Source organism: Lampetra planeri, chromosome 21 (assembly GCF_965212315.1).
Source record: "Lampetra planeri chromosome 21, kcLamPlan1.2.h2, whole genome shotgun sequence".
NCBI lineage: Eukaryota > Metazoa > Chordata > Hyperoartia > Petromyzontiformes > Petromyzontidae > Lampetra > Lampetra planeri.
Window position 1 is genome coordinate 369,347 of NC_136127.1, and position 13,902 is coordinate 383,248.

The 13,902-nt window shown below is 49.1% G+C and overlaps 1 protein-coding gene across 7 annotated transcripts in view; it reads right to left on the reverse strand.

The window, feature by feature from the left end:
* The window catches only part of ALS2 (alsin Rho guanine nucleotide exchange factor ALS2), a 90,591-nt gene that overhangs the window by 28,645 nt on the left and 48,044 nt on the right, over positions 1 to 13,902 (reverse strand). For 2 of the 7 annotated variants that reach the window (XM_078603679.1, XM_078603683.1), the window contains exons 20-25: positions 12,846 to 13,010; positions 11,983 to 12,094; positions 11,438 to 11,515; positions 10,933 to 11,069; positions 9,726 to 9,917; positions 1,797 to 1,917 (exon numbers count right to left, since the gene is read on the reverse strand). In XM_078603679.1, the coding sequence (XP_078459805.1) occupies positions 1,797 to 1,917; positions 9,726 to 9,917; positions 10,933 to 11,069; positions 11,438 to 11,515; positions 11,983 to 12,094; positions 12,846 to 13,010 (805 nt within the window). Of the gene's footprint in view, positions 1 to 1,796; positions 1,918 to 9,721; positions 9,918 to 10,928; positions 11,070 to 11,437; positions 11,516 to 11,982; positions 12,095 to 12,845; positions 13,011 to 13,902 lie in introns of those variants that run through there. The other 5 variants (XR_013586508.1, XM_078603680.1, XM_078603681.1 and 2 more) reach the window with 5 other exon arrangements.

The window sequence follows — 13,902 nt, forward strand, 5'->3', positions numbered from 1 at the left end:
ACAGCCACTTCGCGTGCCGACCTCTTGGTTGCGGCTCTGCGATCTTCCATTAACATGGTAATCTCTCATTAACATGCAAATTTTCACCTGGCAGCCCTTTGATTGGTGGAAAACCAACCACCGTCGGGTTGGTTGCCCACCACTTACATTATCATTGGCTGCTGACATTTGGGCTATCCCCATTTCTAACCCTTATAAACAGTTTGCCTTGGAAGCTAACCACCCTTTTCATGAAGACGACCGCTTGTGTTGCGATCGAAATGTTATAGTTTTTTGTTATTTTTGGTTATTTTCCTTTGAACCTATCTACATGAATTTACCGAAAGAACCAAGAATATCTCAACATGGAAGTATTCACCTGTCAATATTATGGTTCATAATTTATTATTGACCACATACCGATCTAGCCAAATTTATTGTGAAACCCTACTCCACCTGACACTGTCAAGCAAATTATACATACGTGTAAAAGTGTTTAGATATGATAATAATAAACAGCGTGCGAGCGTGTGGTTCTCTCTCTCTAATAGTTCAATTTATAACGTGCGCAAATTTGCGGACGTAGTGGCCGCAACTACCATGTAACGGAACGTCTCGGAGAGCAGAACCCTCACAGGGCGCAGGGAACTGGGTTAAAAATGGGCATCAGGTCTGTCAGTAGTGGGGAGATGATTTCTAAGATAGTCGTTTGTCGACATCTTTTTCAAAATTCCTGCATGAGGAAACTCGTGCAGAACACAGGAAGAACATACGGACTCCACACAGAAAGACACCCGAGTCGGAAATAAATCCCAGAGTCCTTCCCATATCTGCTCCTCCACGTAAAAAATAAAAGTATTATTTAAACAACCCATCAGGCTAAATGGCCTTCTGGGAGTGAATAATTTCAGCATTGCTTGAATACCAGCAATCTGTGGATTGGTTTCAACACAAAGCGTCTCATCACCAGTCGGGCTTGATTGAGCCAATGATGATTTCTAGGCAAGGACGTCGACCCCAAACTATATACAGGTTTCCATCGCTTGATGCAGGTTCGGTTTGTGCGATTTTGTGTATATGCGGCTAAATTATTTCGACCCAAAATTCGCTTTTTGCTATGGGACAACATCGTGTGTACTGTATGTACTGTATGTGCCACTTGAAGGCAGCTAACGTCTAATGCAGTTTCGCTTTGCGCGTTCTTTTGCTTGGAACGCATACATTGAGGGAAACCTGTATTATTATAAATACAATTATATTGTAATTATTATGATTATAGCCTAGTTATAATGCTCTGTCATAGGTATTATGAGGAATTAACAATAACTGGGTCAGCAGCAGCACCTAAAAGTAACAAGCAGCTGATATAGGCCACAGCTGGGCGTGACGCTGATTTCTAGGACAGAATTTTTGACACACAGATTTCACGAGGGGAGGAAAAGCACAAATATGGGGGAACAACAGCCAGAACTGATATTTTGACAACTCCATTGAAGGGCGTGTCATTGTTTATAGCCGTGGGAGTAAAACGGAGTACCCAGCAAATACCCACGCTTGCAAGGGGGGGAGTGTAACACTCAATCCATTTACACATGGAAATTAATCCCCTTGCTGTACTGCCATCATACCCTGGCACACCAGGAGTTGGCAATGTCCACAGGCAGGAAGAAAGTTTCACTAACGTACGAACGTGTGTGTGTGATCCATCAACCCTTGCTGCCTCCACAGTGCAGTATTACAGGTCGTGTACAGCACAGCCAGCAGCGCACACAAGTGCAGAAGTACTCACCGATATGAACGTGGAGCTGTGTGCATACCTTTGTGAGGTAGGTCTTGACCTGCTCATAGCCTCGGTTGTCCAGATGCTCCACGTTGTACAGCGGGATTATTTCAAGGCTTTCCATGGTCAAGGTCTGAGCATGACTCATCACTTCTGACCTGCAGAAAAATGACAAAGATAATGCGGTAAAAAACTCTGATTACCGTAGGATCTACATAGACGTGACTGTGCCAATGTATGTGTAGTAATGCACTAAGAGACACTAGGAGTAGGAGGCACTCGATTTATTATCAGCCTTCACAACTCACAAGAGGTAACTTTAACTCTCAGTTAGGACAGCTGGCAGACTGCCTGACTGACGATGCCGAGAAGGTAAAGACGTAGATGGCGACGAAGACTCCAGCAGCATGAAGGGATCCCACTCCAAGCAACAGCCCCGAGCCTTTGCTCGGGGTCCCCTTTTATCCTCCGCCCCGGCCACGCCCCCCTTCTATAACCTACTCGCGGGTTACCAGAATTACCTCACGTGCCCCCTCTATTACCTTTCCCCTACATCCCTCTCTGACTTATCACGTGACCTGCTGACAGACAGGGCTGCTGCAACTGCAGACCCCCTTCTCTGCCAGCAACCCATGCTATGCTACGTAGTGACCCATTCCATGTTACTACATTTGTATACATACTGTAGCAATATGGATGTTATAAATGTGGAATGACAGTAGAGTCAACCTGCGTTGTGAGTGGACGAGTGGCCACAGGAGGTAATGACAGGGGAGTCAGCCTACAGTACGAATGGGCTAGTGACCACGAGAGGTAATGACAGGGGTGTCAGCTTGCAGTACAAAGGAACTGGGGGCTACGGGAATGATCGAGAATAGGAGCGTGGCCAGGTGACGTAAGAGGACGGTAGAGTCTGCTGGTGGAGCGAGCGTCTAGAGCCAGCGAGAAAGTTCGGGAATGGGGGTGTGGCCTCGGTCTGTAAATAAGGGAGATGCACGGGAGACTCGGGGCTGTTGCAGTGGGGTCTCCACTTGTTCGAGTAAACGTGGTGTCTTCTCAATAAAGAAACCATCTCAAGACAAGTGTGTCAAGTCGTCATTACAAATGTATATGTACTGCAGTGAGATGGATGTTAAAGATGTATGGATACGTACTTCAGTGATATGGATGTGTAGTGGGTTCTATTGAGATGCACTCTTGAGTATGGAGGCAACACGTTTTATTCACTAACACAACATAGGTAAGTCTACTCTCAACAGGATAACTCAAGGGAACACGATATAATCCGCCAGGCCAGCTAACACGTTGCCTGGCTCTTGACGACTTCTCTCACGCCCGAAGACTGAGGATCCAAGACTTGGCGGGCGGGCCCCATCTCCCTTCGACAGTACTTCAACGATAGTGACCCTGCCGGTTTCTCCACCCCGGCTTATATCCACCCCTGGCCACGCCCCATTACAGATTCTTCTCGAGGGATCTGGTAGCCCCTCACGTGTCCCTCTCGCCCCCCGTGGGGGGTAGCCCCGTCCACTTCGTCCGATTACGTGTCCTCACGCGCTCTCTCTCACCATTGCCAGGGCCATGCCCCTACAGCACCCCATTCCACTGGGTACTGTGGCTGCCCTCTAGTGACGTCTAGTATGTCACTACATCACCCCCCCTTCGGAAAATACAGTCGTCCCGGCTGTCACTATCGACAAAAAGACAAGAGTGTGCCTCCCAACAACAATTAAGAACAACCGACGAGCGAACAACAATATATAACCACAGTATATATGTAGTGTAGCAGAACGACATGACTGTATTGGCTAGGTATGGGGGCTGTAGGCAGGTGTCACGTGGGTCGTGTCGGGCCGTGACACTCTGCGTGAACCCAACAGGACATGTGACTGGATAAAGGGGGACCAGGCGCCCCAGGGGGGTCACGTGGTTGGGGTTCGGGCCTTCCCGAAGGATCGGGAAGGGGGGCGTGGCCTGGGGCAGAGCCTCCCACGCCGGAGTGGTTATAAGCGGGGATTGGACGGAGAGCTGGGTTGTTCTGTGCTGTTCTGCTATCCTGCTGGGTCATCTCTGGGATGAAGCTCTCCGGTCTCCGCTAGTGGACCAGGCATCGTGTTGAGCTGTCCTGGTCCAGTGATGTAGTACCCCCTTAAGTGCTACCTGTTGTGTTAGCTAATAAATAAAGTTGCCTCCAAAGTCCAGTGTGCACCTGAATTTAACCCACTACATATACAATAATCATAAATCCCAAATAACAACAAGAGAAAGTTAGCAATATACAAGGACGGGTCCACCCCCCCCTCCCACCTCCAGCACAACCCTACGCCCGCATGTGTGGCAACACCCACGAGCACACGAAGAAGCAGGTTCAGCCAATGAATCCCCTGACTCGTGAGTGTGGCAAAAAGCAGGCGGCGTAGGGGAACAGCATGGTGGAGGAAAGTCATGTGAACCGGTTAGTCTTTGAACGGGTCCTTGTCACCGGGCCCCCAAGTGAGGTGGGCATGAGCTCCTTGGAAGACCCGGGGGGGAAGTGAAGAATGGCCTAATGTATGCGGCCTCTCCCGGGACTCAGTGAGGGCAGCAAGACGAGTGGCCAATGTTTGCTCCCCCTTTGGTGGTCCGTCCGTGGCCGGCGCAACCGGCGACGGCAAAGGCATCAGGCGCTTTGATCCTGCGGGTGGAATCACATAACTTCCCTGAGGCACAACCTCAGTGGATGCCCGCCCCAGCTCGTCGGATACACCAGACACTCGACCCTTGAAAAGTTGAGATGAAGGAACCGCGCGAGGTGCAACAAATGGTTTGAGGCGTGACGGGTGTACGAACCAACGCCGACGACCGAACTGAATCTGCACACATTGTGGCCTGTTAGCTGGTATCACATTGACCGAGCCTCGCCATGGTTTATATAACTTGGGGGACGTATCCACCAGTACCTGAGGACAGTGCAGCCAGGCTCTGTCTCCCAGGGTCCACTTCGTCCCCTGCACACGTAGCCCCCTTAACCTTTCGTTTGCCGATTGTCGTAAGGACGAATTCTCTCTGGAAGCTTCCTGTGCTTCCGACACACGCTGAAGGTTAAGGTGCATCGGGTCAGGCAGATTAATTTTAGACTAAAACCGTCTTGTGTTAAGTTGAACATCAATCGGAGGATCCTGTTCCCTCCCATACATAAAAAAATGACGAAAAGCCAGTGGAAGCATTAGGAGCTATTCGATAGGCTGCGAGAACCCCTGGGATATGCAAGTCCCAATCGCACTGTAACTTGTCAACCTGCTGACTCAACATAGACATCAGAGTCCTGTTTAGCCGTTCCACCATACCATCAGTCTGGGGGGTGATAGAGCGATGTGCGAACCTTTTTGGTGCCCAACAAATCGCACAATTCCTTCAAAATTTTTTACGAATTTTTTTTGCTCTGATCAGTTAGGAGGCGCTCCAGAGCCCCCTTATCCAACACATAGCCATTAAAGAATGACTCAGTAATAGCCGTAGCTGACTGGTTCGGAAGTCAACGCAAAACTGCAGACTCCACAGACTGTTCGATGGTGAAATAACGTCAGCGGCCAACATTTCGTCGACCGCCTGACGGACATGGTCCTTTTCATTAGGACTTAATCTGTAAGGGTTCTGATGGATGGGGGCGGCATCTCCTGTATCAATGTGGTGGCACAAGAGAGTCGTGCGACCAATGTAGTATTTCCCCTTACTAAAAACGTCCGAAAACTCCCTCAAGAATGAGCGCAATTCGGTTCTCTGAGTGTCTGATAGATCGGGGTTTTCGGAACAGAGAGTGTCTATCCACCTCTCATCGCCCAGCACACCCTGCTCCAAAGGCCAACGTGACTCCTACCTCACCAATAATATTTTCGCCGAAATTTGTAGCGGACGCATGGGCCAACATAGTCTCTGCCTGTATAACGGACGTGACCAACCCAGTGTTGAGGACCTGAATAAAGGGTTCCTGGTCACGGGACACCACGGTCTGGGCCCCCGCTAGTGTTAACCCCCGACTCGCTTTATTTTAGGATCCCAGTAGGATCCCTTCGACGGTTGCTACACGATCGAGTTGCTTCCGCAGTCGCAGTGGCACCAGCATCTGCGCCCCGGGCAGAATTTTAATAGTCTTATTCGCCACAGCCTGGACTGTGGCATTAGTTGTGCGCAATCGAGTTGGGGAAGAAAGAAAAGCCAATCGGCGGCCGCATGGCAACCCGATGCAGCCCTGATCTATCAGGATTTTCAGGGGCATTTTTCCTAAGAAATCGGTGCCCAGTAGGCAGGGTACGGCCAAGGATTTCTAAACTAGCACCTGCCCGGTCAACTGGATGTCACCGATACATACTGTGTGTATGTATCGGTAATTTGACCGATGATCCCTAGGGATCCCCGGTCCGGGGTGAAATACGGAATGGCAACAGGTTAAAGAACGCAAGAGCGTTTAGGCAAGATGTTAAAAATCAACTCCGAGATAATAGGGCGCTCTGGTGTCGATGAGCACTCTAACTTCTATCCCTTGTACTGTTCCTACAATCGCCTATGAGTCCGCCGCCGCAGTGCCAACTCCGACCATTGACGAGGCAGATACGGCCAAGTATTTCAAGGCAATGCCGGACGCCCACGCTCTCTGACCCGATCTGAGCCCACACCGTGCGAACCCGCACCGACGTTCGAATTAGATGAATGAGGTGGCGGCAAGGGTCGAGTGTGTGGTGCGTCGTGACCTATCTGGGGGCCCAGTGGAGTGGAGGACGGCCGGATGGAGGACGACGGTGGTCCAGGGAGTCCTCCTCGAGCAGCGCGGCATCCCTTCGCGATGTGCCCCGGCAGGTCGCAGTCGAAGCGGACGACGGGGTTGCTCCTCGGGCGAGAGAAGGTCCCTTTCCACTGGTCTCGCCCTCCTCGTCGCCCCGCGTCGACTTTCCTCCATCGGTCGTCGTTGCTCGACGCGCATACTTGAGAATCTTCCACATCTTCGGGTGCATCCGGAGCAATGGAAGAACTGATGCACGCCACCACCCTCGCTCGGCGTTGAAGACTAAGATGTGCTTGGAGGCATCGTGCGATATGAAGAGAAGATAAATTTACGTTCTCTGTAGCTGGCAGGACAACATGAAGTTCTTGAGCCAATGCCAGCAATCGCTCAAGCACTAGTGAGTCTAACCCGTCCTGTTCCATTTTTGGAAACGCCGCCTGTGCCAACGATAGCAAAGTGCTGCGGAACGCAAGAGGCATCTCGGATTCCCCTTGAGTTGGATGGTGGATCAAAAATCGCTGCCATCTGCATGAAGTACCCCGGCAACATGTCCCTGAACGTGGCTGGGATGGCGTAGAACGCCGCCAAGGCGTCGTCATTGAGTGCGGTGGGGAGCGCATCCAACTCCGTCCAACACGCCAACTCACAGTTCGCCGTGAAGCGCCTTCTGAACGCTTCCCAGTCGCCACCCGACGCCGTAAACTCTTTGACGAATGGAAGTCGTCGCCGGAGAGGTGGAACCGCAATCGTCGGTGGTTGTGGAGATTCGGAAATGGCGGGAAAATCTTCCCGCCCGACCGCCAAAATGGCGGCGGCGTATGCGGGCTGCTCGTACAAAGATTCCGGTGCGCTGGAAATGGCGGCTGCGGCGTCGACCCTTTTCAGCTCCGGCGCTCCGGTCTCTGGTGGCGGCTCCTCGTGGTCAAGCTCAGAGACCAACACTGCCGTGGCAGCCAGCAGCTCGGCGAGGCGGGCGCGGCATGCCCTGCGGTCTCTCCCTGACGGCGGCGAAGCTACGGCGGGAAACTCTTGCCGCTGCTCCGTCGGCAGCACCGCCTCGCTCCCTCTCTCCGGGGCTGCAACAGCATGGGCTGTCTGGGGAATGATCCCCTTTTCATCCTCTTCGTCCAAAGATGTGGGTTGTCGTTTATGAGTAAACATTTCCTCCTAGTCTAGAGCTATCACTTAGTCTACCATTTCTGGATATTCTGCTCAGACGGTGTAGACATGGTAAAATAAAACAGTGTTTACCGAAAGAAAACGCATACTGACGCCTATCTGAATGCAGAGTCACACCATCACCCCCCGCACAGAAATCTGCTCTTATCAAGATGCTCATTCATCGAGCTAAGAAAGTGTCAGATGGTGACAGTCTGAGAAGTGAAATTCAACATGTTAAAGAAGCACTGCAAATGAACGGTTACAATGATGTACAAATCAACAGGGCATTGAATACCAAAACCAAATCAAATAACAAGAGCATTGAAACTGCCCAAGTAATTAAAACGATCAAATATCGTACATTGCGGGAGTAACTGATAAACTATCCAGATGTTTAGAAAAACAAAACATCCGAGTCAGATTTGGCACTGTACATAAAATACAGAAATTAATATCTGGTACAAAAGATGTATTACCGAAGCTATCAACAGAAGGTGTGTACAGGATTAACTGCACGTGTGGTAAATGTTATGTTGGGCAAACAGGATGAATGACCAGCACGAGACTAAAAGAACATTAAAAAAAACATTAAATTTTCCTAAATACAACTGTCAGCAGTCGCAGAACACGCGTACCAACAAGGACCCTCCATTGATTTTGATAATGTTGAAGTTTTGTGCAAAACTAGCTACTATTGGCCAAGACTAATTAGAGAATCTATCGAAATTGAAATAAATAAAAAATAATGTTTACCATTCGGAGAGCCTTAGTGGTGCGTGGAAGAGAATCATCAACTAACACATTATTTAAATGCATGCCTATAAAGGGCAGCATACTTAAATAATAATTACCATTGGTAGGGCTATTTTTAATAAACACAATAGACAGGAAGGACAAGTTCAAAGGGCTCACATAATGCACATGTATAATGTACGTTGCCTCAGTAATGCCCCCCCCCCCCACATTGTGCAAGAGCACAGCTGCATGGTAAACACATCTACGCCTCTATATAAGGAATGAAACAGTAAAACTTCTCCACAAATCTGGTCGTCGCCTGATGAAGCTAGTTGTAATTACTGGCAAAACGTCGTACTCAGATTTTAAATGTTGTGGCTTGGCTCTCCAACACACCGGTGTACTGTACTAGTGACGAATTGGCCACGTTCTGTTTATGTGACAACCCTTACTAGTTGGCTGTGTCGGCTGGTGGCACGTTTTAACGACACATTTATATATTTTTGCGATCTAACCCAAAAACCCCTATTATGGATGATATTGGTCGCGAAAACCTACGTTTTAAACTGATATGGATATTAAAGATGTATGGATACGTACTGCAGTGATATGGATGTTAAAGATCTCGCTACGTCATTCTTAGAGAGTTCGGCCATTGTGTGAAGCTGTCATATTGCCAATTACAAAAACGACTCACAAATTTACTTGATTGGCATAGACACGGAAATTGTTGCAGCCTACTGCGAACATGTAACACTCCCTGATCAAGAGTCTTGAGAGGCTTTGCTTTTACAATCTTTGAGCTTGTTTATCAGAATTAGAAATTTTATTTCAACTGAGGTAATCGGATGAGCTACGAAGCTCTTTTCCACAGATGATCAGATATTAAAGGAAAGTCTCCCTTGGTTTCAAGAGCCTGTTACAAGATGGCTCTGCCAAGTTTTCCGTAGGAGGGCGCAATGCTGCTACTGCCGTGTGTGATCCGAGTTAAGTAATTGTCAAGAAAATTTGTCAAGGTTGGTATATTTGGCCAATGCCAGTGCCAGTGTGTGTGTGTTCTCAAACTATTTTGCGTTGGGGACCTCAAACGGCAAAACGACCACACACTCAGTTCTGTTTTGAGCTGGTGGTCTGGATCGGGCCGAGAGCATGTGTACATGCAAGGATGCACACCTCTGTGTGGGTGTTGTTAAATGTTTGATTCCAGTCAGCATTTACGTTTTCTGTTGTGATGCATCTTCTCATCATTCACAGACTTTTAACTGATGTTGCTCCAGTGGGTAACCGAGCGGAAACACCGACTGCACCTGCCATGAGCGCTGTGAGGGCCGTGGCGCCGCCCTGAGGAGAGGGCCACCGCGACGCTGTCCCAAGCGCGGCGAGCTTCCCCGTGGCCCTCGCGGTCGCAGCCCAGCAAGGCACAGCACTCGGCAAACACACCGCACCATTTCTCCTTCACCGGCACGGCCAGGCCGCCCCACTGCCTGCACACAGCCAACACACCTCGAATGCCACGGATGCCGAACGATAACCAGTGCACCGGTTAGCGGTTCTCAACTCTAGGCTTGTCAAATAATAACCGGTAAACTGGTTAGCGGTTCTGAACGCCAGGTTTGTCAAACAATAACCGACAAATCGGTTAGTGGTTCTAAACACCAGGGTTGTTGAATGTTAACCAGTAAACCGGTTAGTGGTTCTGAACAGTAGGGTTGTCGAACGGTAAACGGTAAACCGATTAGCGGTTCTGAATTCCAGGGTTGTTGATCAATAACCGGTAAACCAGTTAGCGGTTTTAAAAGTCAGGAACTTGTAACTGTTTTCATTTTAATGTTCGTCATGAGTTTCACGAATTAGCACAAGTGAAATTTGTGAAGCCCTACTCCAGCTGACACAGCCAAGCAAATTACACGTTCACATGTAAAAGTGTTGAGATAGGACGCTTCACTTTAAACTGCGCCAAGCATCTTAAAAAAAAAGTATCTTCAGGATTCTGTCCTAAATATGCTTGGCACAGTCATGCCTGCTTCCTGGATTCTGTCCTGCCAACGTACTGGCGAGCTGAAACTACACTATAAACTAAACATTTTTATTTTATTTTACTAAGTAAGGCCCACTGAGCTATATGGCTCTTTTTCAGAAGTGACCTGATCACAAATGATAACTCAATGAAGCGGCTTATTACCATGTGGAAATTTATAGCAGCCAAATACTCTCCAATTGGTGTGTTCATCGCTTTCTCACGTGACAATTTGATTTGTCTGCTTAAATTTGGCCAGACCATTACGTAACCTAACCCAAACATCTGTTGTGAATCAGAAAATCCCTCTAGGCTATATTTTAATGGCCGACACCTCTCACGTTAAACAACTTCAACAGTGGGGCAAAAGCAAAAGCAGCACCAGCAGTTATATGGTCATGTAAATGACACCGCCCGCTGCGGCGCGGCGGTGTGCGAGTGTGAATCGTGCGGTGCGAGTGTGGATCGTGCGTGGGTGGAGATGCGGGGGCCCTCACGCACGGTGGAGTGGGCGATGCTCGACCCGGCTCCAGCAGGAAGGCTTTGCGGAAAGTCCCCGCCACACGCAGCTCCCCGCCGCCCCACACGCCGCCAAACGAGCCCTCGATGGCGTCCCCGTTGGGCAGTGTCAGCACGCCCTGTACGGCACCACGGAGGGTAGAGCACACGAATGCCACACGGAGTCGGGAATTAAACCCAGCCGTGCCTTGCTGTGAGATATGAGCGTTGAAATTGCGTCACCCTGCCGTCCATAGGAAGAGTACTGTGATAAAGTATTATGGTTTTTGTTGTAAGAGTTCTGAATAACATTCCTCCGCAAATTAAGAAAATATATTTCCACCCCGTGTTTTTGTTTCATCCTTCTCCCTCAGGGGCAAGAAAGACATCTTACAGTAATGTAAAAGCTACAACTCTCTATTCCCGCAAAGGGAATACCCAGGCCTCATCTATTAGTCATCAGTTCAGGGAAGCGTCACTCTCTGGATCCGCAGCCAAACATGAGCACCTTTCCATTGAGGGCGAGGTCGGCTGTGAACTCCCCCTCGTAGCGCGTGTCGTCTTCCGACAGCAAGACACCCTGACCCTGGAGAGGAACGCACGCACACACGCACACACACAGATATAGGGGACAAGAAGTGGCTCCTCCTCATCATGTGCAATGTCAGTAACGATAATAACCGTTACATTTACATGGCGTTGCTCAAATGCCTCAGCGACCCAAAAGCACCTTGCATCACATCATACCTCATCTCAAACATTCGAAGAGCACACCCACAGTGGCAGCTCTCTCTGTGTGGCACAAATGCGATTCAACAAGTGGCACGTGAGTGGGCATTGTTCTGCCAGTAAAGGGGCAATGATTTCTGCTACCTGTAATCCCATTTGAGTAATATGCAAGTAATTTTTTTGGAAAATTTGGACCATGATACCGGCACACGCTGCCGCTGGGCCATGTCACCAGCGAACTTTGGATATTTGCGTCCGACCAAAATACACCTCAAATATTTCCGTACAAATGATTGCAAAGAGTTCAATGCAGGTACAACTCACCGCCATCCTGTTGCTGCTGAAGACACACTCGTAGTAAAGTCCGAACTGACTCACTACCACCCCGTTACCATGGCGACAATCGTTCATCCACATGCCCATGTACTTCTCGCCTCTGCAACAAAGAAGGACCGGACGGACTTACTGCAAAGACGCAAAACGAACCACATTGCGCAGTGTTTGCACACGTCGCTTAGAGAATGATAGTATTCGCCGCACGGTGCATAGTCCATAAACAAAGCACCAAATGATCATCACGGGCATTGTTATGGAGACAAAAACGAAGGAAATAAGCAGACTTTATATCACCTTTACATATCTGTTGAGAAAGCCTACCTGATTAAGACACTATAATCCACAACAACAAACAGCTTAGTCACGTACAACCCTTTGTCAATAATCCACCACAGAATGGATGTATCCCTACAGTATGTTAGTTACTGGGGCTGCTTTGAGCATACTTCACCATGCTGGTCAGGGTGGGCTTCCAGAGGTGGTGCTCGGGGACCCGGTTCAGATGTCGCTTGTGCGCACTAAAATGTGGGTCTTGCATTATTGTGAACCTGTGATCGTTAAAATGGACGGTATTAGTCGTAAAGCGAACGTACTCTGATAGGGGTAAAACCATCATGGCCAGACACACACACAGATAAAGGGAGATTGACAGGTGGGAATTTACAGATAAAACAGCCATTAGTCAGAATGGTCACTGGAGCTCACTGGTGGTGCGAGATCGAGTAGCGGTGGAGTGAGAGCGTCGGTGATCTGACAAGGTCAATTTAAATTACTGATTCTGGCAAGTCTCAGATTTGTTTTTAAGCGATGGGGCGACCACAAGACCGCAGAGGCCACCACCTGTCTTATACCTCGTGATGTCGTCGAACACGCCGTAGCCACACTTGCAGTCGTTGGCCCACTGGCCGATGTAAAGGCTGGAGGAGGTGGAGGTGTGGGAGCCGCTGCGGAGCACCCCGTGCCCATGCCGAGCTCCGTTACTGAAGCCACCTTCGTACACGTCCCCGTTCGCGTACCTACAGAACGTGTACGGGGGGGGTGGGGGGGATGGGTGAGGAGGTGGAGGGGGCGGTCACAGGGCCCAATTGGAGGACAGGATTGCTGCTTGTTGTAGGGGTTCAGAGTTCCAATCTGGCAGGTCGCCCTGCTCATTCCCGCAGGTGTACTACCCACACATTAAGCGTAAAATATCGCGCAAACGCCAGCGAATTGCGCACTGCAATTGGCGGTCGACGTTCCAATCGAACTGCGACCCTCAAAGGAACGGCGCTGCCCCCGTGGTTCATGGATTAAACAAATCACTCGAGACGCCGGTGTACGGCAGCAAGAGTAGTTCATGCAAACGCTGTTGCACTAGGTCACGCGTTTGGCACAACGCTCTTTTGCTGACTATGCGCGATGAATTAATTAAATGTTCTCTGTTTCACAGTGGATGTTAAAATTATCCGTGACACCATTAGAAACAAGTACACCATTGTGTACTAGCCTCACGGAATAAATTTGCCAAATATGAAACATTACTTGGTTATTACTCGATTAGGAATACACATAATAGCAATAACCACCCTTTATCGGCAGAACCCTGCCTAAATGTAAACTATAACCTATAAAAAAAATTCAGCTAAGGTGCACTAAGCAATATAGCTATATTTCAGAAGCGAATTGGCCACAAATGATAGTTCAACAAAATGACTCATGACGTGGACATTTATAGCAGCCAAATACTCTAAACGCACGTTGATTCTAAATGTGGACGGAAAAACCGGAGAACTCAGAGAAAATCCACACTACCAGAGAGAACATGCAAACTTCAAATATACAGCAGGTGTCAATGTTGGGATTGAACCCACGACCTCCTCATCTTGTGCCGCACAGAGGCGGTTGCGACTGGGGGTGCCCTTTCAAATA